General features: G+C 37.0%; 1 protein-coding gene across 6 annotated transcripts in view; it reads right to left on the reverse strand.

The window, feature by feature from the left end:
• CCDC73 (coiled-coil domain containing 73) overlaps window positions 1–25,590 on the reverse strand; it is a 151,851-nt gene that overhangs the window by 62,994 nt on the left and 63,267 nt on the right. For 4 of the 6 annotated variants that reach the window (XM_060399506.1, XM_027979599.2, XM_027979598.2 and 1 more), the window contains exons 4-6: window positions 20,393–20,464; window positions 17,418–17,492; window positions 91–129 (exon numbers count right to left, since the gene is read on the reverse strand). In XM_060399506.1, the coding sequence (XP_060255489.1) occupies window positions 91–129; window positions 17,418–17,492; window positions 20,393–20,464 (186 nt within the window). The remainder of the gene's footprint in view (window positions 1–90; window positions 130–17,417; window positions 17,493–20,392; window positions 20,465–25,590) is intronic. The other 2 variants (XM_027979601.2, XM_060399507.1) reach the window with 1 other exon arrangement.

Here is a 25,590-nt window from a genome sequence, read left to right on the forward strand (position 1 = left end):
ATGGGATTTTCCAGGCAAAAGTACTGAAGTGGGATGCTGTTGCCTTCTCCAATTTGGGGTGAGTGGGTAAATATTTTGAAATTTCCTTACCATTTCACTCACTTTCTTCTGTAAAGAATATTTAGAAACCTTGAATAAAATAAGAAGAAAAACCTTTGTTAAAACTTTTTAGCTATTTTCTATAAATTCCTTCTGAAACTAAAATTGTATGCTACATGACATTTATCTTCTATGCACTTATTTCCAATGACATTTTTTCAAAGTGTTATTTACCATAACTTTATTTCTCATAACAAAATACATTTATTTATTCAACACGTATTTATAGAGCAAGTACTATATGCCAGCCATTTTCCTAGGATCCTGGGATACAACAGCAAACCAAGTCCCTGTTCTTAACAAGCTTTCTGTCTAGTGGGGGTGGTGGCAGACAGACAATAAAATGTAAGCAAAAGGTATGGATAGAGAGTGACAACTACTATGAAGAAAAGGTAAGAAGAACAGCAAAGAACTGTAGGCAGGTTTGCTGCTTAATATTAGCTGTTTTGTTGAAAAAATTTTTATAAAATAGACAAGCACAAGGAAAAATGTTGTCTTAAGAAAACCATCTCACAACGCAGAAATAACAATCATTAATACCATGGTGTTTCCAGGTATTTTTCTATGTATTTTAAAAAATAGTCAGTGGTGGGTAGAATAATAATATATGTACTATTTTGTAACATTATTTTTACTTAATATATAGCAAACACTTTTATATCACAAATTAATCTACAAGTTTTTAATGGCTGCATAGTATTCCACTGTTTAACCTCCTACCATAGTTTTATCAAACTGCTATTTTTGTAGACTTACATCTGGTCCCATCATTTCATGGGAAATAGATGGGGAAACAGTAGAAACAGTGTCAGATTTTATTTTGGGGGGCTCCAAAATCATTGCAGATGGTGATTGCAGCCATGAAATTAAAAGACGCTTACTCCTTGGAAGAAAAGTTATGACCAACCTAGACAGCATATTCAAAAGCAGAGACATTACTTTGCCAACTAAGGTCCGTCTAGTCAAGGCTATGGTTTTTCCAGTAGTCATGTATGGATGTGAGAGTTGGACTGTGAGGAAAACTGAGCACCGAAGAATTGATGCTTTAGAACTGTGGTGCTGGAGAAGACTCTCGAGAGTCCCTTGACTGCAAGGAGATCCAACCAGTCCATTCTGAAGGAGATTGGTCCTGGGTGTTCTTTGGAAGGAATGATGCTAAAGCTGAAACTCCAGTACTCTGGCCACCTCATGCGAAGAACTGACTCATTGGAAAAGACTCTGATGCTAGGAGGGATTGGGGGCAGGAGGAGAAGGGGACGACAGAGGATGAGATGGCTGGATGGCATCACTGACATGATGGATGTGAGTCTGAGTGAACTCCGGGAGTTGGTGATGGATAGAGAGGCCTGGCATGCTGCAATTCATGGGGTTTCAAAGAGTCGGACACGACTGAGCGACTGAACTGAACTGAACCCAGTTTTCAGTTCTATGAAAGAATTCTTCTTTCATATAAACATACTGTACCAAAAATAAACATGCTGCACCAAAAAAACTCTGAGGTTATACATTTTAGCAGAATGAATCCCATGAAGCAGAACTCCTAAGATGTGTTCATTTTTATAGACTTAACAATTGTCATTATACATAATAGTCCTCCAGAGTGGTAGGCCAAGTTAAGCTCCAACTAGCCATGTATGAGTGCTTCTCTGCTTGCTCAGCAGTAAAGAATCTGCCTGCCAATACAGGAGATGTGGGTTTGATCCCTGGGTCAGGAAGATCCCCTGGAGAGGGAAATAACAACCCGACTCCAGTTTTCTTGCCCAGGAAATTCCAGGAGCCAGGTGGGCTACAGCGCATGAGGTCACAGAGTCAGACATGACTGAGCGACTTAACAACAAAGCCATGTATGAGTGCTTATTTACTTGAACCCACCTAGTATTTGTTAAAATTTAAACGAGATCATTCCTTCACATTTCCTATAAAAAAAAAACTGTTCAGCATCCTGCCTTGAGTAAGTTAATAATTTCATTTCATTTTGGTGGAATCAATTATGTGTGATTCATTTCTTCAACAAACAATGAATGCTTTCTGTAATAAAGCACTCATGTAGACATTCAAGGTACAGTATTGGACAAAAAAATCCTGTCCAGTATAAATTCTGGGGAATGTAGATAATGAGCAGTATAAATAAGTTAAAATATATGGCTCTACTAGATACTGATAAGTGCTTAAGAAAAATAATAAATCAGGGAAGAGGATTACATAGATGGCCAGGAAAGTCCTTCTGAAAGGGCAACTTGTGAGTAAAGACTCAACAGAAAGTAAGGAAGATTATTTCAGCAACTGCAAAAGGCCCTAAGGCGAGAAAATGTCTTGTGCAGTCATAGAATAGCAAGGACGCCTATATGGCTGGAAGGTTTAGTAAGCAAGGGGGAAAAACAGCGAACAATGAGTTCAGAGGAAAGTAGGAGAGGGGGAAGGACCAAACCACTGTAGGTCTTGTTGCACATGATAATAATTTGCACTGAATGAGACAGGAAGCCACTGAGGAGTAGTAGCAAGCACAAATGTGACACAGCCTAACCTATTCTTTAAAAGGATCACTCTGTTATGTTAAAACTGAAGGAGAACAGAAGCGGCAGCAGGAAAAACACTTAATAAATGACTGCAATTGAGATGAAAGAGGATGATAAAAGAGGACCAGGGTGTTAGTAAAAGACAGTGAGAAGTGGTTGGATTCTTGATATACTCTGAGAGAAAAGCTAAAAAAAAAAAAAATCTGCAGCAGGAAGAAAGAAGTTTTAATTAACAACAACAACAACAAAAAGACAAATAAATTATTTAGTTTTCAGGGGGATGAGATTTTAGGAACTTAGTTTTGAATATGTCAAATTTCAGATGTCTTTTAGACATCCAATAGTCAATCCAGGCTGCATCTGGAGCTGGAGATAAACATCTGGAAGCCCTTTGCATGTAGATCCCATTTTAAAGAAAAGGCACTGGACGAGATCACAGTATTTTTTAGGGGAAACAGACAAAAGAAAAGTAAAAGGGTAGAAGTTAAGTGAAGTGAAAGTCTCTCAGTTGTATACGACTCTTTGAGACCCTATGTCCTATACATTCCATGGAATTCTCCAGGCCAGAATACTGGAGTGGGTAGCCATTCCCTTCTCCAGGGTATCTTCCCAACCTGGGGATCAAACCCAGATCTCTCGCATTACAGGTTGATTCTTTACCAGCTGAGCCACCAGGGAAGCCCATCTAGAAAAATAAGAGGAAAAAAAGAGACAATCCTTGGAACTCAGACTAGAATTACACCTTCAGTTTTCACAGCACTTTTCTGCCTCCAAATTGTGTGAATGTGTGAATATGTGAGTCAATTCCACATATCATCTCTACAGATACAGATATATGTGGGCTAAGTCACTTCAGTCATGTCCAACTCTTTGCAACCCTATAGACTGTAGCCTGCCAGGCTCCTTTGTCCGTGGGGTTCTCCAGGCAAGAATACTAGAGTGGGTTGGCATTTCTTCCTCCAGGGTATCTTTCTGACCCAAGGATGGAACCTGCATCTCTTACTTCTCTCCTGCATTGGCAGGTGGGTTCTTTACCAGTAGTACCACCTGGGAAACCCCTATTTGTGTGTGTGCGTGTGTGTGTGTAATATTGGTTCCAAAATCACTTCAGATGGTGATTGCAGCCATGAAATTAAAAGACGCTTACTCCTTGGAAGGAAAGTTATGACCAACCTAGATAGCATATTCAAAAGCAGAGACATTACTTTGCCAACAAAGGTCTGTCTAGTCAAGGCTATGGTTTTTCCAGTGGTCACCTATGGATGTGACAGTTGGATCGTGAAGAAAGCTGAGCACTGAAGAATTGATGCTTTTCAACTGTGGTGTTGGAGAAGACTCCTGAGAGTCTCTTGGACTTCGAGGAGATCCAACCAGTCCATTCTAAAGGAGATTGGTCCTGGGTGTTCTTTGGAAGGAATGATGCTAAAGCTCAAGCTCCAGTACTCTGGCCACCTCATGCGAAGGGTTGACTCACTGGAAAAGACCCTGATGCTGGGAGGGTTTGGGGGCAGGAGGAAAAGGGGACAACAGAGGATGAGATGGCTAGATGGCATCACGGACTCAATGGACGTGAGTCTGAGTGAACTCCGGGAGTTGGTGATGGACAGGGAGGCCTGGCGTGCTGCAATTCATGGGGTAGCAAAGAGTCGGACACGACTGAGCAACTGAACTGAACTGAACTGATTGATTCTGTTTCCCAGGTGAACCCTCACTAATACAGCTACCATTCGCCAAAGAAAAAACTGATAAACAGAGCAAATTTACCAAATTTCTTCAGGTCACTGTCCTTGAAACATTAATATCCTGCATTAATATCCCTTTTATTCTTTCTGAATCTTGACTCACAGCTCTATTTTATTAACACATCTAGAGCACTTCCCAACTTAAAAAACTACTGTGTAGCTGCATCCCTATGACAAGTCAAATCTGAAAGTAACAACTAGACTGACATGAAATTTTTATGGATGTTCTATATAATGATTTTTCATTCTGAAATCACATAAAATGGGCTTACAATATCAGATATAGGCATCTTTCTAACGCAGGATCAAAAAGATACTAAGACTAATTAATGTATTAACTATAGAAGGCAATTTCAAAGATAAAGTACAAATGTTTTCTTAGTTATCCCTCACTTTATGGAAAATTTTATGAAAAATTGACTGTAAAGTACATTTGTTTAGAGCAAATCTATTTTTTTTATTTTTATTTTTACTTTATTTTACCATTAATTTTCCATTAACTAGATTTATGTTACTTGGGAATAAATTTTTTTAAATACTGTGATAAAAATATTTAACTTCTCACATTCCTGAACAAATCAGTCCCAAGTTCATTAGGTGGGGAAGAAGTGAAAGGGTCATGGCAGCAGCATTCCAGAACAGCGAATCAGGCCTGAATGGTGAGGCAATTTACTGCGGGGAGTCAAAAGCTGAGCAAGGTGGTTAGTAGGCAGTGTTGAAAAAGGGTGACCCAGGTGTCAGAGTTGAAGCAGGGAAAAGAGGGTATCCACATTAGGAAGGAAGGAGTAGCAGAATGGTAGCCTGGTCACATATAGGGTAATTTATCAAATAAGTAAATCTATTAAGAATAAAGAAAGTCATATTTTTACTGTAAAAGAAAGGAAATATATAAATATGGAAGGGAAATAAATTAAAATTAACCTTGGGTTTTGGATTAGAATTGGAAGTAATGTGAATTCATGGTTTTTGACATATAAAATTGATAAAGAAACAAACATAATTATAAATGCATGTTTATGTATTTGTGTGTATATAAATACATACATCAATTCCCTAGCTCTGTCCGTTGACGGTCTGAGACCAGTGACACCCCAAAAGCAATGAGCATAACAGTGCTGAGATCTGCATGTCTACATTCCATTTTACACTGAAAGGAACCAGGGCAACGTTGAGAAATGATTTATTCTAAGTCAAGGTTAGTTAAACTACAAGGTGATCCTGGTATATTTTGTTTTTACCTAAGAGCAAGAAAACACTAAAGAATGATAAAGACATGTCCATAAGGCTAAAAAAATCAGCCTGAATGGATAGCTACTGGCCAAACTAATGACAATGTGAGCATCGAAATAAAATAACTGAAATAACCAATTATATGACAGGATTAAATTACAGGAGCAAGGCCTTATTTCTCTAATATTCCTGCCAAAAGTGCATAAACTGATTCTATTCATGAAGAAATATCATACGAACAGAAACTGGAGGACATTCTACAAAATAACTGGTCTATGATCTTCAAGAGTTTCAAAGGCATAAAACTCATGCAAAGACTGGGGAACTGTTACAGACTGAAGGAGATCAAAGAGACATGACAGCTAAGAGTAATGTAAGATTTTAAACTGGATCCTTTTGCTAAGACAACTGGTAAAACCTGAACGGAACGTGAGAGTTAGATTACAACTATTGCCTGGAAAATCCCATGGGCAGAGGAGCCTGGTAGGCTGTCTATGGGGTTGTGAAGAGTCAGACACGACTGAGTGACTTCATTTTGACTTTCATGCATTGGAGAAGGAGATGGCAACCCACTCCAGTGTTCTTGCCTGGAGAATCTCAGGGATGGGGAGCCTGGTGGGCTGCCGTCTATGGGGTCACACAGAGTTGGACACGACTGAAGCAACTTAGCAGCAGCAGCATATATCAAAATTAACTTTAAGATATTATGGTTGTGTTATGGTTTTGCAGGAGAATGTCCTTGATTATAGGAAAGACAGTACAGTATTGGGGGAGATAAGGCATCAGATTGGCATATTACTTTTAAATCATTCAGGAAAATACATTCTGTAATGCAAAATTACTGGAGAATTAATATTTTTGAGCTGTGATGTTGGAGAAGACTCTTGAGAGTCCCTTGGACTGCAAGGAGATCAAACCAGTCAATCCTAAAGGAAACCAACCCTGAATATTCATGGAATGACTGATGGCGAAGTGTCAATACTCTGGCCACCTGATGCAAAGAGTTAACTCACTGGAAAAGACCTTGATTCTGGGAAAGATTAAGGGCAGGAGAAGGGGGCGACAGAGGATGAGATGGTTGGATAGCATCACTGACTCAACAAACATGAGTTTGAGCAAACTCCAGGAAGTAGGGAAGGACAGGGAAGCCTGATGTGCTACAGTCCATGAGGTCACAAACAGTTGGATACAACTTAGCGAGTGAACAAGAACAATGTATTTCTAACATCTCTGTAAATTTATGATTCTCCAAACTACAAAATTATCCAAATATCTAAGAGTTCCTTATGGATAAATGTATACACTCAAAGCTCCAGGAATTTAGTTCCTTTTATCACTGTTGTTAGGTAAGACCTCATAAGATAAGAATTCAATAGTAGAAATAACACATTATGTGTTAAATATGCCTCCAGTTCTATGAGAGGAATTAACGTCTTAGTTTATAAATTCAGTAAGTTTAAAACTTAATGAAGTAACAAAATATCAGAGCATTAGTGCTGAAAATCTTGTAAGTCATCTATCCCATTACTCCCAGTATTTACCAGTTTCTATCTGTGCTCTTTTATTTGTGCCTCTTCTGGGAAGGAGAATAAAGACCTTTCCCAAATTTCCTTACTCATGGTATTCAGAGTAGAGAATGTAGATATGTTATTGCTTCACAAAATGGTCTTGTTTGGGAAATGCTGATGTATTATTTCAATTTCCTCATTTTTACGTAAGGAAAAATCAAGGCTCAGGAACCACGGGATCATGTGGTCAGTCTTTACTAGGCAGAAATAATTTACTTAAAATCTCCAGGACACCCAACAAAATCTATTTAGCCTTAGGGATACTGTTTACATAAAGTTTACTTTGTCAGCTAACTTAGATATAAGCAGGTTGCCCTGCTCTACCTAATCTCTTTTAAAATCAAATAACAAGGTACCATTTTAAGTAGAAATTAAACACATTCAAAGAATCTATTAAAGCAAAAATAATTCAGTTTTTTGTTTTGTGGTTTTCTGTCTGTTCGTTTTGTTTTGGAATTCAGTAGGCAGAGTTGCTTGGCTATGAGCTTTTCAAAAAAAGGTAATTTGATTTGTTTTTCCTGCCATCTAGCATATGGTGCATGCATGAACTCTCAGTTGCTAACATGTGTCTGACTTTTTGTAACCCCATGGACTGAGGCCTTCCAAGCTCCTCTGTCCAGGGAATTTTCCAGGCAAGAATATTTGAGTGAGTAGCCATTTCCTTCTCCAGGGGATCTTCCCAAACCAGGGATCAAACCAGCCTTTGGATTGGCAGTTGCATTGGCAGCTGGGTTCTTTACCATGGAGTACATGGTAGGCATGACCTTCAAAAAGGGAAAAAGTAGCAATCTAAGTAAAGGAGGAAAGGAAGTTGCTACAAGATGGTTAGGAGGCTGTGAATTTCCTTTGCCTACACACTGAGTGACTTCACTTTCAATGGATTTATGTAAGATCCACAATTGAACGGGAACTTTTTTTAACTTGGAGGAGAAACACCAGAAGTATCTTCACGGTTCTACACTGTTCATATACCATGTTCAGCAGATCGTGAAGTAACATATACATCAGCTATACTATGTCTCAGATTGAACAAGGTAAAAGAAATCCTTACAGCTCTTGCACTGATTCAGGCCATCCATATGAAGAAATTTCTTTTGCTTTGAAAATATTCATTGTATTATCTGATAATTAAACATGCATAAGTGGTACCAAATGAAACAATTTAAGAAAAAGTACTAAAAGAACAAAGCCTTTATAACAAAATTGATATATTTCTTGATTGACAACATTTTAGTAGGAAAAAATGTAATACTTTTTCAGGATTTATCCAGAAAAAAAGAGATGTTATGCCTAGTTTAAGACTCTGTTAAAAAAAAAAAAAAAACACATTAGAGAGTCAGTCCTTCCAATGAACACCCAGAACTGATCTCCTTCAGAATGGACTGGTTGGATCTCCTTGCAGTCCAAGGGATTCTCAAGAGTCTTCTCCAGCACCACAGTTCAAAAGCATCAATTCTTCAGTGCTCAGCTTCTTCACAGTCCAACTCTCACATCCATACATGACTACTGGAAAAACCATAGAGAGAGTCTTTTAAACTAGTTATAATAGGCCTGGGCTGGAAGAAGCACAAGGTGGAATCAAAATTGCCAGGAGAAATATCATTAACCTCAGATATGCAAAAGACACCATCCTTATGGCAGAAAGTGAAGAGGAACTAAAAAGCCTCTTGATGAAAGTGAAAGAGGAGAGTGAGAAAGTTGGCTTAAAGTTCAACATCATCACTCCATGGCAAATAGATAGGGAAACAGTGGAAACAGTGTCAGACTTTATTTTGGGGGGCTCCAAAATCACTGCAGATGGTGACTGCAGCCATGAAATTAAAAGACGCTTACTCCTTGGAAAAAAAGTTATGACTAACCTAGACAGTATATTCAAAAGCAGATACATTACTTTGCCAACAAAGGTCCGTCTAGTCAAGGCTATGGTTTTCCAGTAGTCGTGTATGGATGTGAGAGTTGGACTGTGAAGAAGCTGAGCACTGAAGAATTGATGCTTTTGAACTGTGGTGCTGGAGAAGACTCTTGAGAATCCCTTGGACTGCAAGGAGATCCAACCAGTCCATTCTGAAGGAGATCAGTTCTGGGTGTTCATTGGAAGGACTGATGCTGAAGCTGAAACTCTAATACTTTGGCCACCTCATGCGAAGAGTTGACTCACTGGAAAAGACCCTGATGCTAGGAGGGATTGGGGGCAGGAAGAAGGGGATGACAGAGGGTGAGATGGCTAGATGGCATCACCGACTCGATGGACATGAGTTTGAGCGAACTCCAGGAGTTGGTGATGGACAGGGAGACCTGCCGTGCTGTGATTCATGGAGTCACAAAGAGTCAGACATGACTGAGTGACTGAACTGAACTGAACTGAATAGTAATTTGTTTACTCAACTACAATAACAATTTTTAAAATTTCTCTACAGGGATCATTTTTAACTAAATATCTGAGGTATGAAAAGAATCACTAAACTGTGTAACTACATAAACTTTAAATAGTAGCCTTAAACTTCTATTTCTTTTCCATCTTTTTAAAGAATATTTCTGGATATCACCATCAACTTCATTTCCCTACATTTTTAGTTTCTCATCAACAAGGTTAGTAACATTTAAATTTTATTATGCAACCATAATTAAGTCTTCCATGCTTTGCTTATAGGTTAATTCTAAAAAAATGAGAATTCAACAGTGTGTATGTCATCAAAAACAATACAGATTTTTTTAATGCAAAACCTAACAAGATGTTAATACTACCTTTTTTCTGGGACCAATATGCCATATGAAGGATGATTTTACTAGGGTCAGGACCTAAATATCTTCTATTTTAATCCATCAATTGCTCAAAACCACTCTGAACTGTAATTTACTTTATATCCTAGTTATAGAGTAATCTGTTTTCTCTGGAGTTTCTAATCACTTACTGCTTTGTTGTTGCATTGCTGTTGTTGTTGAAACAAAATATAAGGACTTTTTACCATATCAGTATCTTCCAGCTTCTTATTCATCCAATCTGATGAACAGAATCCATGCCCTTCTTTTTACTGAAAACATTCTTCTTGGAACTCATTGACATTTTGTTTTACTTAATTTTTATTTACTTTGTTACATCAAAGTAACTAAGGAAATTCAAAATAAAAATTGCTTAGTATCTCAAATGAGGAGAATCTAAACAGTATTAAGACAACTTAACCTGAAAAAATATAGACTTAGATCCATATCTTATACTGTGTTACAAAAGAAAAACTTTAAATTGATCAAAGATATAATGTAAAATTTGAGTACACAGATGTAATAAAAGAAAACATGGGAAAATCCTTTTTATAACTTTGTAGTTGTGAATGCCTTTCTAACCATGACAAACTTCAAAAGCCATAAAAGGAAAATAATTTATAACAAATGGTAAAAGTCAAACAAAATCAAAATACAAATGACAAACTGAAAAAAACATCTGAAGCCCAGAACACAAACAATAAGGGCTTATTTCTGAGAAATAAAGAATTCACAGGCGTGATATCAGAAAGATGGTAGATCAGGAGGACCTAGTCCTTTTCCCCCAATTCCACATCCTCCACATGACTTAACAAGTACCTATGAATGAAAGCATTTCTGGAAGACCTCTGGAGTACAATTAAGAAGCTGCAGGAACCCAGTAGAGCACCAAAAAATAAGGATGTCCAAACAGAAAAGTATAGGCAGCAATTCACCTGTGTCATTCCATCCTCTAGGCTCACACAGCTTGGTGCCAAAAGAAATGCCCTCAACCACAACTCTCCCTAAATGGGAGAAAAGGAGAGCAGGAAGACACCAGCAGCCTTCGCCACCAAAGACCTCAACAGCTCTTATCACTACCATGGACATGAGCGAACTTCACCTCCAAGGACCTTTACAGTCTTTGCTATGTCCATATCTACTTGAGTTGATGGAGCTCCCTGGAGCCCAGGCCACGGTGCTCTTTCTTGGAGCCAGAGGCACCACTGCTCCCAAACCAAGTCAGAGCTGCCTGACCCAGCACTACAGCTGGTACCACCACATACCCTACTCAACTAGCATTCTCACACTCACCAGTAGGTCAAGATTTATACTTACCAGAGCCAGTCCAAAAACACTGCTCCTTCAATGCACACATACCAACAAAGGACTACAGGAACATGAAAATCAAGGAACCATGAAACCACCAAAGGAACTTTGAAAATTTCTAGTAACTGACCCCAAAGAATTAGAGATCTATGAACTACTTGACAAAGAACTCAAAATAATTGTTTTAAAGAAGCTAACACATATATATGGAATTTAGGAAGATGGCAATGACGACCCTGTATGCAAGACAGGGAAAGAGACACAGATGTGTACAACGGACTTTTGGACTCAGAGGGAGAGGGAGAGGGTGGGATGATTTGGGAGAATGACATTCTAACATGTATACTATCATTTGAATCGAATCGCCAGTCTATGTCTGACGCAGGATGCAGCATGCTTGGGGCTGGTGCATGGGGATGACCCAGAAAGATGTTATGGGGAGGGGAGGTGGGAGGGGGGTTCATGTATGGGAATGCATGTAAGAATTAAAGATTTTAAAATTTAAAAAATAAAAAAAATAAAAAAATAAAAAAAAATAAAGAAGCTCAGCAAATTTTAAGACAACACAGATAGAAAATTCAACAAAATTAGGAAAAAATTACATGAATAAAATGAGAAGTTCAATACAGATAAAAGTCACAAGGAAAGAACCAAAAAAACAAAAAACAAAACTCTAGAGCTGAAGAATACAATGAATGAAATTAAAAATGTAATAGAGAGTTCCAACCAGCACACTCAATGAAACAGGAGGGAAAAAACCCAGTGAACACAAAGACAGGTCATTTTAAATTGACTAGTGAAAAGAAAAATGAATGAGAGTGAAAAAAGCATATAAGATTTATGGAACACCCATCAAAAGATAAGACTTTTAAAAATCACTACAAAAACTTCAAATAACAAAAGAAGAGATGAAGAGATATATAAAACAACTAAAACAGAAACAGTCAACAGAATGACAACAGTAATTCCACATCAATTAATACTTATATTAAATGTAAATAGATTAAACTCTCCAATAAAAACTCATAGAGAGACTAAATGAATTTTTAAAAAATCCAGTGACATAGTATCTATGAGACTCAATGTAGATTTAAGAACACACATAGACTAAAAATAAAAAGATGAAAAGACATACCAAAAAGTAAGCAAAAGAAAGCAGGGTGGCTAAACTTAGATAAAATTGCCTGAAGTCACTCAGTTGTGTCTGACTTTTTATGATCCCATGGACTGTAGTCTGCCAGGCTCCTCCATCCATGGAATTTTCCAGGCAAGGATATTGGAGTGGTTTGCCATTTCCTTCTCCAGGGGATCTTCCTGACCCAGGGATTGAACCCAGGTCTCCTGTACTGCTCTTGATGCTGCTGCTAAGTCACTTCAGTCGTGTCCAACTCTGTGTGACCCCATAGACGGCAGTCCACCAGGCTCCCCCATCCCTGGGATTCTCCAAGCAAGAACACTGGAGTGGGCTGCCATTTCCTTCTCCAATGCATGAAAGTGAAAAGTGAAAGTGAAGTCACTCAGTCGTGTCCTACTCTTAGTGACCCCATGGATGGCAGCCTACCAGGATCCTCTGTCTATGGGACCCTCCAGGCAAGAGTACCGGAGTGGGTTGTCATTGCCTTCTCCTGCACTGCAGGCAGACTCTTTACCATCTGAGCCACCAGGGAAGCCCCATCAGATAAAATAAACTAAGTCAAAACTGTCTCTAAAGACAAAGAAGGTCATTATATAGTGCTCAAGAGTCAGTTTGGAAGATACAATAAATATATATGTATCCAACATCAGAGCACTTAAATATGCAAAGCAAATATCAATAGACTTGAAGGGAGAAATCAACAAAAACACAATAATGGTGGAGATGCCAATACCTGACTTCCCATATGGATAGAAAAAAGAAAATCAATAAACAGTTGACTTGAACATCACTATAGATCAAATGGACCTAACAGACATATACAGAAGTTTCACTCAAAGGAAGACGAACACACATTCTTCTCAAGCACACATGGAACATTCTCCAAGATAGATCATATGTCTATCATATAGTCTATCACAGAAAAATCAACTTTTATGTGATAGGCCACAAAAAAGTTACATTTAAGAAGATTGAAAGCATTCCAAGTATTTTTTCTGGTCACAATGGAATAAAATTAGAAATTATTAACAATAAGAAAATAGAAAATCCACGAATACTTGGAAAATAAATAACAAATTCTTGAACATTATTTTTTTAAAAAAAGGATAATTTAAAAAAATCTCAAGACAAAATGAAAACAATAACACAACATACAAAAACTTATGGAATGCACCAAAAGCAATATAATAGAAGATTTCACAATGATAAATGCCTACATTAAAAAAAAAAAACAACAACTTCACACAATCTAACTTTACATCTCAAAGAACTAGGAGAAAAAAAAAGAACTAGGCCAAAATCAACAGAAGGAAGAAAATAGAATTTAAACAGAAATAAATCAAATAGCAAATAGAAAAACAATAGAAAAAAATCAACAAAACTAAGACTTAGTTTTTTGGAAAGAATAAGCAAAACTGACAAACCATTAGCTAGACTAAGAAAAAGACAGAAGACTCAAGTAAACAAAATTAGAAATGAAAAGGAGACATTACATTGGATGCCTCAGAAATAAAAAGTATCATAAGTGACTATAAACAACTATATGCCAATAAATTCTCCCATTAGAAGTGGATAAGAATGAACTAAAAAGTTTGAACATAATGATAGCAAATGAGGACACTGAATCAGTAATTTAAAACCTCCCAACAAAGAAAACCCCAGGACTAGACGGCTTTGTGGAAGAATTCTACCAAACATTCCAAGAAGATTTAACAGAAATCCTTCTTATATTCTTCCAAAATGCAGAGCAGGGAACACTTCCAAACTCATTTTATGAGGCCAGTATCATTCTGACAGCAAAACCAGACAAAGACACTATTAGAAAACTATAAGCCAGTAGCCCTGATGAACAAAGATGCAAAAATCTTTAATAAAATTCTAGAAACTCAAATTCAAGAGCATATTAAAAGGACCATACACCATTATCAAATGCACTTCAATCCCTGGGATAAAAGGATAGTCAACCATATGCAAATCAACCAATGTGATACACCACACTGACAAAATGAAAGGAAAAAAAACACACGTTCATCTTAATAAACACATAAAAAGCATTTGACAAAATTCAACACCCATTCACGTTAAAAAACTCTCAACAAAACAGGTATGTTAGAAACTACCTGAGTGTGTGTGCTCAGTCGCTAAGTCGTGTCGGACTCTTTGCAACCCCATGGGCTGCAGTCCATCAGGCTCCTCTGTCCATGGGATTTCCTAGGCAAGAATACTGAAGTGAGTTGCCGTTTCCTTCTCCAGGGGATCTTCCTGATCCAGGGACTGAACCCATGTCTCCTCCATCGGCAGGTGTATCCTTTACCACTGGACACCAGGGAAGGCCATATAAGAAACCTACCTCAGCACAATAAAGGTCATATACAAAAACCCACCGTGGTCATCATAATCAATCCTGTGTAAGGCATGAGTGCCTATTCTCACCACTTCTACTCAATAGAGTACTACAAGTCCTAGCCAGAGCAATGAAAAAAGAAAAAAAATGAAAGGCATCCAAAACACAAAGGAAGAAGTAAGATTATTGGTATTTGAGGTTAACATCATCATAAATATAGAAAACCTTAAAAGCTCAACAAAACCTGTTGGAACTAACAAGTGAGTTCAGTAAAACTGAGGATACAAAATCAACATACAAAAATCAGCCACATTTCTGTAAGAAAAAAAAACTATTTGAAAAGAAAATTAAGACAATCACAATAGCAACAAAATGAGTAAAATATTTAGGAACAGATTTAAGCAAAGTGGTAGAGCTTGTACACTGAATACTATAAAACACTGATAAAAATAAATTTAAAAGACATATATAAATTTGATGATTGAATGGCATCATCAACTCAATGGGCATGAGTTTGAGCAAACTCCAGGAGACAGTGAAAGACAGGGAAGCCTGGTATGCTGCAGTCCATGGGGTAGCAAAGAATCGGACATGACAGCAAATGACAACAACAAACATAAATGCAAAGGAATCTTGTGTTCATGGATGGAAAAATTAATATTGCTTAATGTCTATATTACCCAAAGTGGTCTACAGATTCAGTACAATCCTTATCTAAATCACTTTGCCAATCTCTACAGAAATAGAAAAAAAATCCTAAAATTTATGTAGAACCATCAAAGACCCTAAATGCCCAAAGCAATCTTAAGCAAGATGAATGAAACTGAAGACATCATACTTCCTGATCCCAAAATATATTTCAAAGCTATAGTAATCAAAGCAGCATGGTACTGACAAAACAAAACAAAACAAAACAAAAACCAACAAGAGGTATATCAACCAACAGAACAGACTAGAAAGCCCAGAAATAAATCCACATGTCTGTAGCCAACTGATCTTTGACAAGAACACCAAGAACACATAATGGAGAAATGACAGTCTTCAATAAATGGTGTTGGAAAAACTGGATATCCACATACAGAACAAGGAAATTGGACCCATATCTCAAACAATGCACAAGATTTCATTCCATAAACAAAAATCAACACAAAACAGATTAAAGACTTAAATACTGAAGCCATAAAACTACTAAAAGGAAATACAGGAGCTTCTCTTAGTCTAAGCCATGATTTTGTTAGATATGACACCAAAAGACCAGGCAACAAAAACAAAAATAGAAAAGTGGGACTGCATGAAACTAAAAAGCTTTCGCACAGCAAAGGAAATAATCAACGGAGTGAAAAGGCAACCTACACAATGGGAGAAACATTTGCAAACCATGTATCTGATTAGGGATTAATATCCAAAATACAGGCGCTGCCCAGGTGCCACAGTGGTAAAGAATCTACCTGCCAATGCAAGAGACACAAGATAAGTGGGTTCAATCCCTGGGTCAGGAAGATCCCCTGGAGTAGGAAATGGCAAGCTGCTCCAGTATTCTTGCCTGAAAAATCCCGTGGACAGAGGAGCCTGGCAGGCTACAGTCCATGGGACCACAAAGAGTCAGACATGACTGAGTGATTGAGCATGCACACACACACACACACACACATATCCAAAACACAGAAGGAACTCATACATACGTACTCAATATCAGAAACCCCCAAATAACCCAATTAAAAAATGAGTTGAGGAACTAAATAGACATTTTCTCAAAGGAAGACATACAAATGACTAACAGGAATATGAAAACATGCTCATCATCACAATAATCAGGGCAATGAAAATCAAACTCATAAAGAGGTTATTAACTCACACCTAATAGAATGGCTGTGATCAAAAAGACAAGAGATAAGAATTGTTGGTGAACATATGGAAAAAAGGAGTGCTTGTCCTTACTGTAATCAGACTAAGGGAAGAAAGCTTGTCAACTGCTTAAACAAATGCATAGTATGGTATGAATTATCTGATTAAGGTAGTAACCATCAGAATCCTTCCATTGTGAAAATATACTTTGCTCTTTATAATTATCTGTAAGTGGTACTCTGAAATCATATGAATATCTTTTCCCAAAAAAGTCTCTACTTAACTTTTTATTTAGAATGTAAAGTCCACAAGGGCAGAGGATAAAAGTCCCTTTTATTCACTGCTGTATTCCCAGTGCTTAGAGAAGCATATAGCACATAGCAGACCTTAATAAATATGTATTGAATTAACCATCATTTGTTGTATACCTCTGTATTCTCTATGAGACTGAACAACTTAAAGGCAAGGGCTATTTCTTTACCTTTGTATTTGCACAAAATAAACATAGTTTTGTACTTACAAATAATAATAACTAAATAAAGGCTATTTATGTTAATTTTTAAGGACCAGAGATAAATCAGTTATAATATACAGGCCTAACGTGTTGTCTATAAAGTGTTAAAATAACATACATCTAATTATAGTACTGTTAAAAATAATAAAAGCTATTTTAATATTTCCTTTTAAAACAAAAAATAAAGCAAAAATCCTACTAGTTTGAAATCAGAAGCTCTCAGAAAAAAAGCACCAAGTTATATATGACATGAATTTTTGTCAGCTTCACTTTGCTAGATTACACGTTTAACGGTGTTTTACTGATACAATGCTAAAATGCCAAGTTACTTACCAAGCAATACTAAATTACTTTACCTGTAATGTCTTTAATGTTTCCTTCAATCCTTCTATTTCTTTTTCCTTTATTTCTGTAGCAAGTTGAAATTTTCCCTTTAAGCAAAAAACTATATTTCACTAATTTCCAATGTAAGTGACATTATTAACAGAGAAAACAAGAGTTCAAGAACCAAAATCTCTACTTGAAACTAAATACTTCACAGACTTTAAACTTGTAACTGTACTATAACCTATATTTCTAGTGATTACAAAATATCACAAAATTACAATAAGGCCTATACAAGATTATAAATATCATGAAATGGAAAACCTCATCATAACAGTAAATCATTTTATCAGGAGAGCATTCCTGAGAACTTATGGACACTATATAATTATTTAATTCATATAGCTAGAATATATTCTAATTAATAAGACACAATTATATTCATTTTATAGAGATATTTATAATTATTTTTAAAATTTTAAGATATTTATAATTATTTTAAAATTTTAAAAAGGTCTTTTGCTAAAATAGCTATAAATATTAAAAATGGGATATATTTTGATATAATAAAAACACATATTAGCTATTTTACTGTGTTTTAAAGAATGTAATTTCATTGAAAAGGCATTAAAAACATATTATACTTAATAGAAACACTGCAGTATAGTGGAAAGAGCATCAATTTAAAGACTGAAGAAATCTAGGTTCTACTTTCAACTTTACCACTTCAAAATGGGAGCTTCAGCAATTCATTTACATCTTACTAGGCCTCAATACTCTTAACTGTAAAATGATAAGAGCTGAAGAAACAGGATTCCAATAAATCCTTCCTATTTCTAAAATTTTAGGAAATTAATAGTCTCCACTGTTTATTACCAATGCTCCTTTCCATTATAATGAACAATTGATCATTAAGAGCATTTAACTATGTTTCAAATTATTAAAAAATTAATAAATACCTTTTCTTCTTCCAAGGCACACATCTTCATTTGCAACTGATAAGAATTTTAAAAATCAAAATACAGGTAAATGAAATGTTACCAGTGATTTACACTGGTCAATGAGACTATTTGTGTGCTAAGTCGCCTCAGTGGTATTCAACTCTTTGCGACCCTATGGTCTGCAGCTTGCCAGGCTCCTCTGTCCGCGGGATTATCCAGGCAAGAATACTGGAGTGGGTTGCCATGCCCTCCTCCAGGGGATCTCTCTGACCCAAGAATTGAACATGTGTCTCTTATGTCTCCTGCATCAGGAGGCAGGTTCTTCACCACTAGCGCCGCCTGGGAAGCCCAATGAGACTACAGAAATGTCTATATGGTTTGAACTAAGTACAACCTGATTATGTTTTTACACTGAGAAAATAAATAAAAATATAAAATAGGGGGAAAAGCCAGTCACCAAAGTAAATGAACAATTTAATCTTACGATCAGAGTATCTATCAACCTTGAACATTTTTCCCCCAGTTTCTTAAATGTTTCAGTATGTTGCATCTACTCATAAACAATAACATATAACATTTTCTAAAAGCACACTTTTATGAAATTGACATAGTTTATATTTGCACTGACAGTATTTTCTGAAATTTTTAAAAAATGCATGTGTCAGTCTAATAAATAAATAATGACATTTTAAAACAGGAAAACTAAAGTGAACTTGTCAACAAAAACTAATTAAATATTCCAAGCAACACAAGGATACTAGGCAAAGATGTTAAGAAATAAAACTTCTTTGGCATTTCTCCATCTCATTTTCCATATTCCTCACTTACATTCAAGAATCCCTTCTTAAAAAAAAAAAAAGAAGAAACAAATATTTGTTAAAGGAAAAAAAAATGGGGAACACGTGTATACCTGTGGCGGATTCATGATGATGTATGGCAAACCCAATACAATATTGTAAAGTAATTAACCTCCAATTAAAATAAATAAATTTATATTTTTTAAAAAGGCACATGTCCACAAAAAAAAAAAAAAAAAAAGCAATAGCACTTTCTCCTCTAACCTTCAGATACCTGGATTTCTTTCCTGCCCAGAGTCCCTTGCGGTAACAGAGACTTAGAGTTGCTCTCTCCTAAGGAATACTACGCTGTATAGTTGGTTTCTGCTTCCTTACCCTTCAATTAAAACTCCCATAACTTAAGTAAAGCCAATGTCAGGCTACAAGGAAAAAGTTTACCATCTGCTCAAACAAATCCATGCTACAGTGTAAATTATCCATAACCTTAACCAACTAGTAATTTAGGTTATATAGGTTTATTTTTTTTTAGGCATTTCTTTCTAAATATACACACTTGTATGGAAATAATAAAAACAAAAAGAGGGAAGGAAAAAGGAAGAAAAAATGGTAAGGTTGGCATGGCTATAGGAAAAGCACTTTCAGAGTGTAGTTTTCTTAGGCACATTTCTTACACTTATATTTTATAACTAGGAACTGAAGAGAAATTTGAGGTAGTAAAGAAGAGCTATAGAATTTAGAATTCAAAATAATGGAAGGAGTTGTTTTTCATTTCTTTGAAATATTTTTCCTTTATTTTTTCTATTTTTCTACTGATTTTTCTTTCATTTGCTGATACTTGAAATATACAGAGGTGAATAATAATCATATCTCTTCATCTTTTATATCTCCCTACTCACATCTCAGCTTTTCACCAGTGTTAAAATTCTTGCCTGGGTAAAGGAATAATGTGACAATGTAAGCTCCTGGATATGCTAATTAAAGAAAGAGTGGAGAAGGGAGAGAAAGAGCAAGAATACACATTCACTTACATAGTTTATTTAGACAAATGAAAACACCTCTCCAAGAAAATAATTTTCTCCTTAATTAAGTCATTCTACTACATTACAGTATTATCAGTTGTGATTCAAAATAACCTTGTTTATTTCCTGCTTCCAATAACACACTTTCTGTCTTCAGTGAGTATGAAGAACAACATGTCATAATATTCATGAGAAGTGGGAAAACAGCAATATTTAAAACCGTAGTGTTTTTCTATCCTTAAGAAATTACCTGCTTTTTTAAAACTGCCATGGATTCTTTGTGTTGCTTTGCTAATGTTTCCTTTTGATTCTGAAGAGTTTCCTATTTTAAAAATTATGGAAAGTTAAAACATAAATTACAGCAACTCAATTTTAAATTTTTAATGGATTCACAAATTAAACATCTTCGTTGTACATACTATTTTAGGCTCTTAAGATTCAACTTGCGACAATTTTTATAATTTTTTTAAACTGTCATGAACTCAGCATACAATAATTTTGCTTCCAGTTGCTTCTTCATGATAAAACATATAGCTTTTTAAAATTTTAAACTCTGAATATAGCTCACTCTGTTTTCTTCAAGAAAATATCAAAATTATTAAAATTAACAGTCCAATACAAAGTAGACTAGTTTTAAGAGTTTCAAAAGAACCCAATTTTATTGCCTAAGCACAAATGTTTTTACATGGTAACATCTGATTCTTTAAACTCACTAAAATAATTTTTTACAAAATCAGAAGTACCACAGGGTATCTTTAAAAAATTCATATACACGATTCCATTTCTTTCCTGTCCACCTTTTTTTAGTTGAAGTTGTGTCCTGTAATTTAGATTCAAGATGAATTTTTCTTCTACCTTTATCAAATAATTCTTATAATTAAAAAAATTAGAGCTACAACTGACAACCACTTTCAAATGTTTCTTTTATTTTATTCCACAGTCCTACATATACATTGATTTATCAATTTAAAAAAAATTTTTAATGATCTACTGATCTATTACGATAGCTGGGAATTTGGCTTTCTTGTACAACCAAAATTCTACATGTCCTCCCTCTATTCTTTCAACAGAGTTATATAAAAAATGTGACAAATATTAATACTATTTATACTCTTGTAACTATGTAATTTTTATTCAATGCTAAGCCACATGGCATATCATGATTAGATTTCTATTCTCATACAACTTTTATTTTTTCTGAAGCTAGCAATTACTTTAAAATATTTTAATTCTCATAACTAATTTTAAAAAGTAATATGCCATTCCCAAGGTCTGTATCAATTGGTTGCGCTGCAAAAAAGAATAGAAAAGGCAAAGTTAGAAGATCCCAAGAATGACTTAAGAAATCCCAAGTTCAGTTCAGTCACTCAGTCGTGTCCAACTCTTTTCGACCCCATGAATCGCAGCATGCCAGGCCTCCCTGTCCATCACCATCTCCAGGAGTTCACTCAGATTCATGTCCATCGAGTCAGTGATGCCATCCAGCCATCTCATCCTCTGTTGTCCCCTTCTCCTCCTGCCCCCAATCCCTCCCAGCATCAGAGTCTTTTTCAATGAGTCAACCCTTCGCATGAGGTGGCCAAAGTACTGGAGCTTCAGCTTCAGCATCATTCCTTCCAAGGAAATCCCAGGGTTGATCTCCTGCAGAATGGACTGGTTGGATCTCCTTGCAGTCCAAGGGACTCTCAAGAGTCTTCAAACTGCACAGGAAACCAGACATAAAAAATTTTTTGTGGCCAAACCATGTGGCTTGGAGGATCTTAATTCCCTGACCAGGGATTCAGCCTGGGCCCCAGCATTGAAAGCACCAAGTCCTAGCCATTGGACAACCAGCTGCTACTGCTAAGTCACTTCAGTCGTGTCCGACTCTGTGCGACCCCATAGACGGCAGCCTACCAGGCTCCCCCGTCCCTGGGATTCTCCAGGCAAGAACACTGGAGTGGGCTGCCATTTCCTTCTCCAATGCATGAAAGTGAAAAGTAAAAGTGAAGTCGCTCAGTCGTGTCTGACTCTTCATGACCCCATGGACTGAAGCCTACCAGGCTCCTCTGTCCATGGGATTTTCCAGACAAGAGTACTGCAGTGGATTGCCATTGCCTTCTCCATCTGGACCACCAGGGAATTACCCCAAAATTAGGCATTTAGAAAACCTGTAGATATCAAACAAAACTTTTCAGAGGCTACTACCCAGTTTATTAGACTCTATCTACTGCTGCAACAAGGAAAGAATGAATTTATAGGAAACATCAGGGACAAGTACTTTGAGGAGAAGATTATGAAGTAGGTGTGAACTCCAGCTCTCTCCCCACTTTTTGTGAACAGCTGTAAATCTAGAAATAGGAGATTTCCATGTACATGCTGAGTTGCTAAGTCATGCCTGACTCTGTGACCCCTTGGACTGTAGCCCAAAAAGCTCCTCTGTCTATGTGATTTCTCAAGCAAGAATACTGGAGTGGATTGCTATTTCCTTCTCCAGGATCTTTTTGACCCAAGGATTGAACCTGAATCTACTGTTAGGCAGGCAAATTCTTTGTCACTGAGCCACCTGAGAAGCCCAATCATACCCATGCTGCTACTGCTAAGTCACTTCAGTCATGTCCGACTCTGTGTGACCCCAGAGGTGGCAGCCCACCAGACTCCCCCGTCCCTGGGATTCTCCAGGCAAGAACACTAGAGTGGGCTGCCATTTCCTTCTCTAATGCATGAAAGCGAAAAGTGGAAGTGAAGTCGCTCAGTCGTATCTGACTCCTAGCCACCCCATGAACTGCAGCCCACCAGGCTCCTCCGTACATGGGATTTGCCAGGCAAGAGTACTAGAGTGGGTTGCCATTGCCTTCTCCAAATCATACCCATACTGGTGTTAAAACATTACTGTTTCCCATTCAAGAACCCAAAGGGTGAACATTTGTTCAAGACCTTAAGGCCATAAATAAAATAACCACTTCCCCAATTCATGATAGTACTGAGCCCAAATACTATTTTATCTTCAGGGCCTCCTGAATCTATATATTTTACTATTATGTATTTGTGTGTTCTGCTTTCTATTCTGTACCTTTAGATCAAGACAGTTTCACCTGTTTGTTTTGTCCCAGAAGTCAACAATTTACCTGAACAGTTATGCCTCAGGGGTTTACTGAAGAATTTAGGGACCAGTAACTACACTTATTCAATATGTAGGCAAGTTTTTGCTACGATCTAAAGGCATCTGGTCCCATCACTTCATGGGAAATAGATGGGGGAACAGTGGAAACAGTGTCAGATTTTATTTTGGGGGGCTCCAAAACCACTGCAGATGGTGATTGCAGCCATGAAATTAAAAGACACTTACTCCTTGGAAGAAAAGTTATGACCGACCTAGATAGTATATTCAAAAGCAGAGACATTACTTTGCCAACAAAGGTCCATCTAGTCAAGGCTATGGTTTTTCCAGTGTTCATGTATGGATGTGAGAGTTGGACTGTGAAGAAAGCTGAGCACTGAAGAATTGATGCTTTTGAACTGTGGTGTTGGAGAAGACTCTTGAGAGTCCCTTGGACTGCAAGGAGATCCAACCAGTCAATTCTGAAGGAGATCAGCCCTCGGATTTCTTTGGAAAGAATGATGCTAAAGCCGAAGCTCCAGTACTTTGGCCACCTCATGCAAAGAGTTGACTCATTGGAAAAGACTCTGATGCTGGGAGGGATTGGGGGCAGGAGGAGAAAGGGACAACAGAAGATGAGATGGCTGGATGGCATCACGGACTCGATGGACGTGAGTCTGAGTGAACTCCTGGAGTTGGTGATGGACAGGGAGGCCTGGGGTGCTGAGATTCATGGGGTCGCAAAGAGTCGGACATGACTAAGCGACTGAACTGAAAGATAAAAAGAGCTCGAAGACTAACTCCATTTATCTATTTACTGTTTAAACTCATAAAGGACATGAAAATTAAAAAAAAACACTTTAGTATTTTGTAAGAATAAAGTGCATTATTTAGGGTATAATTTACCCCAAGAGGGGTAAATCTATCATTCCTGACAAATATGAGCCATTCAGTAATTTCTAAGACTGCTTACTAAGAGAAAATTAGGAAGTTGTCTAGATTTCACTGACTACTATAGATATTGGATAATTTAAGTTCTCAATAATGGAACTTTTCCCTTAGGAACTTGAAAACAAGAATATTGTCATTTAAAAATAACTTTTCAACACCCTCCCCCCCGACACACACACACACCTGCAGTTAGAGCCCTCCAAACTGTCATAAAGCTTTCTTTCTATTTGTATCTGAGCAATGCAGACAAGTCCTTAATACTCTAACAGAACACCACAAGTATTAGCAGGACCCAACTGCTTACTACAATCTTCCCCTTGACCCACTGGCAAAATCCTACTCCTTATTTAAGGATAGTATTAGCAGCAGCCAAACTAGTAGAAGCTTCTACTGACTTGGTTTAAGGATCTTATTTAAATTTGATAGTTCTATATGCTGAACAAGCCTGGACACTTACTAAAAACACATTTCTCAGCAAGCAGGCTTACTTCCTATGAATTTTTTATTACTTTCTCCCTCATACATTTCAACTCAGTGCTATCCTCTAAACATTGTTACCCTTTTCCTAATTACCCAAAGAAGAGGAATTTTACGAGATCTAGCCTCTGTTCAAACAATCACTATGCCTCAAATGGATTTATTAAAAATTCCTAGAAAATCTGGGTTTAATATTGCATGCTTAGTCGTTCAGTCACGTCTGACTCTGCGACCCCATAGACTATAGCCTGCCAGGCTTCTCTGTTCATAGGGATTCTCCAGGCAAGAATACTGGAGTGGGTTGCCATGCCCTCCTCCAAGGGATCTTCCCAACCCAGGGATTGAACCCAGGTCTTATCTGTTGATATATCACTTTCTGAAACTAAAATGGCAACTATCAGGTAAGATGTACTATAAGAGTCTCAACTGATCCCTAAAACAAGACTCTTTACCAGAGGTAAAACCAGTCCAGATGACAGTACTGACCCACTCAGCAGAGTCTGCCAAGTGTCAAGAGATAACAGAGTTAACATAAAACTATCAATAATATCAAGGTTATTTGGAATAGTATCTGAAGTAGTCCATGATTTTGTAATACTGTAAAAACAATGAGAGTTTCTAACCTCAATAGGATTACCAATTAAAATGAACAACAGTTATTAAGTACTCTAAAGTACTTTAGGAAGTAAGCTTCTTAAAGAGGTGGCTATCCTGAAACCACACTATACAGGATAATAAAGCGTAAAGGAAATATCCCAGTTTATCTTTATGACACACAGGCAGCCCTCAGTTAGCTTCTGGGTCAATGATACTCTAAAGAGCTAAATCTTCCTGGAGATGATAAACAACAACAACAAGCAACGCTATTCTGGAATGTCCACAACTGGCTCCAGAGTCTGAAAAGAATACATGATTGTAAAATATAAGAGAATCCCTGACAC

Source organism: Ovis aries, chromosome 15, assembly GCF_016772045.2.
Source record: "Ovis aries strain OAR_USU_Benz2616 breed Rambouillet chromosome 15, ARS-UI_Ramb_v3.0, whole genome shotgun sequence".
Lineage (NCBI taxonomy): Eukaryota > Metazoa > Chordata > Mammalia > Artiodactyla > Bovidae > Ovis > Ovis aries.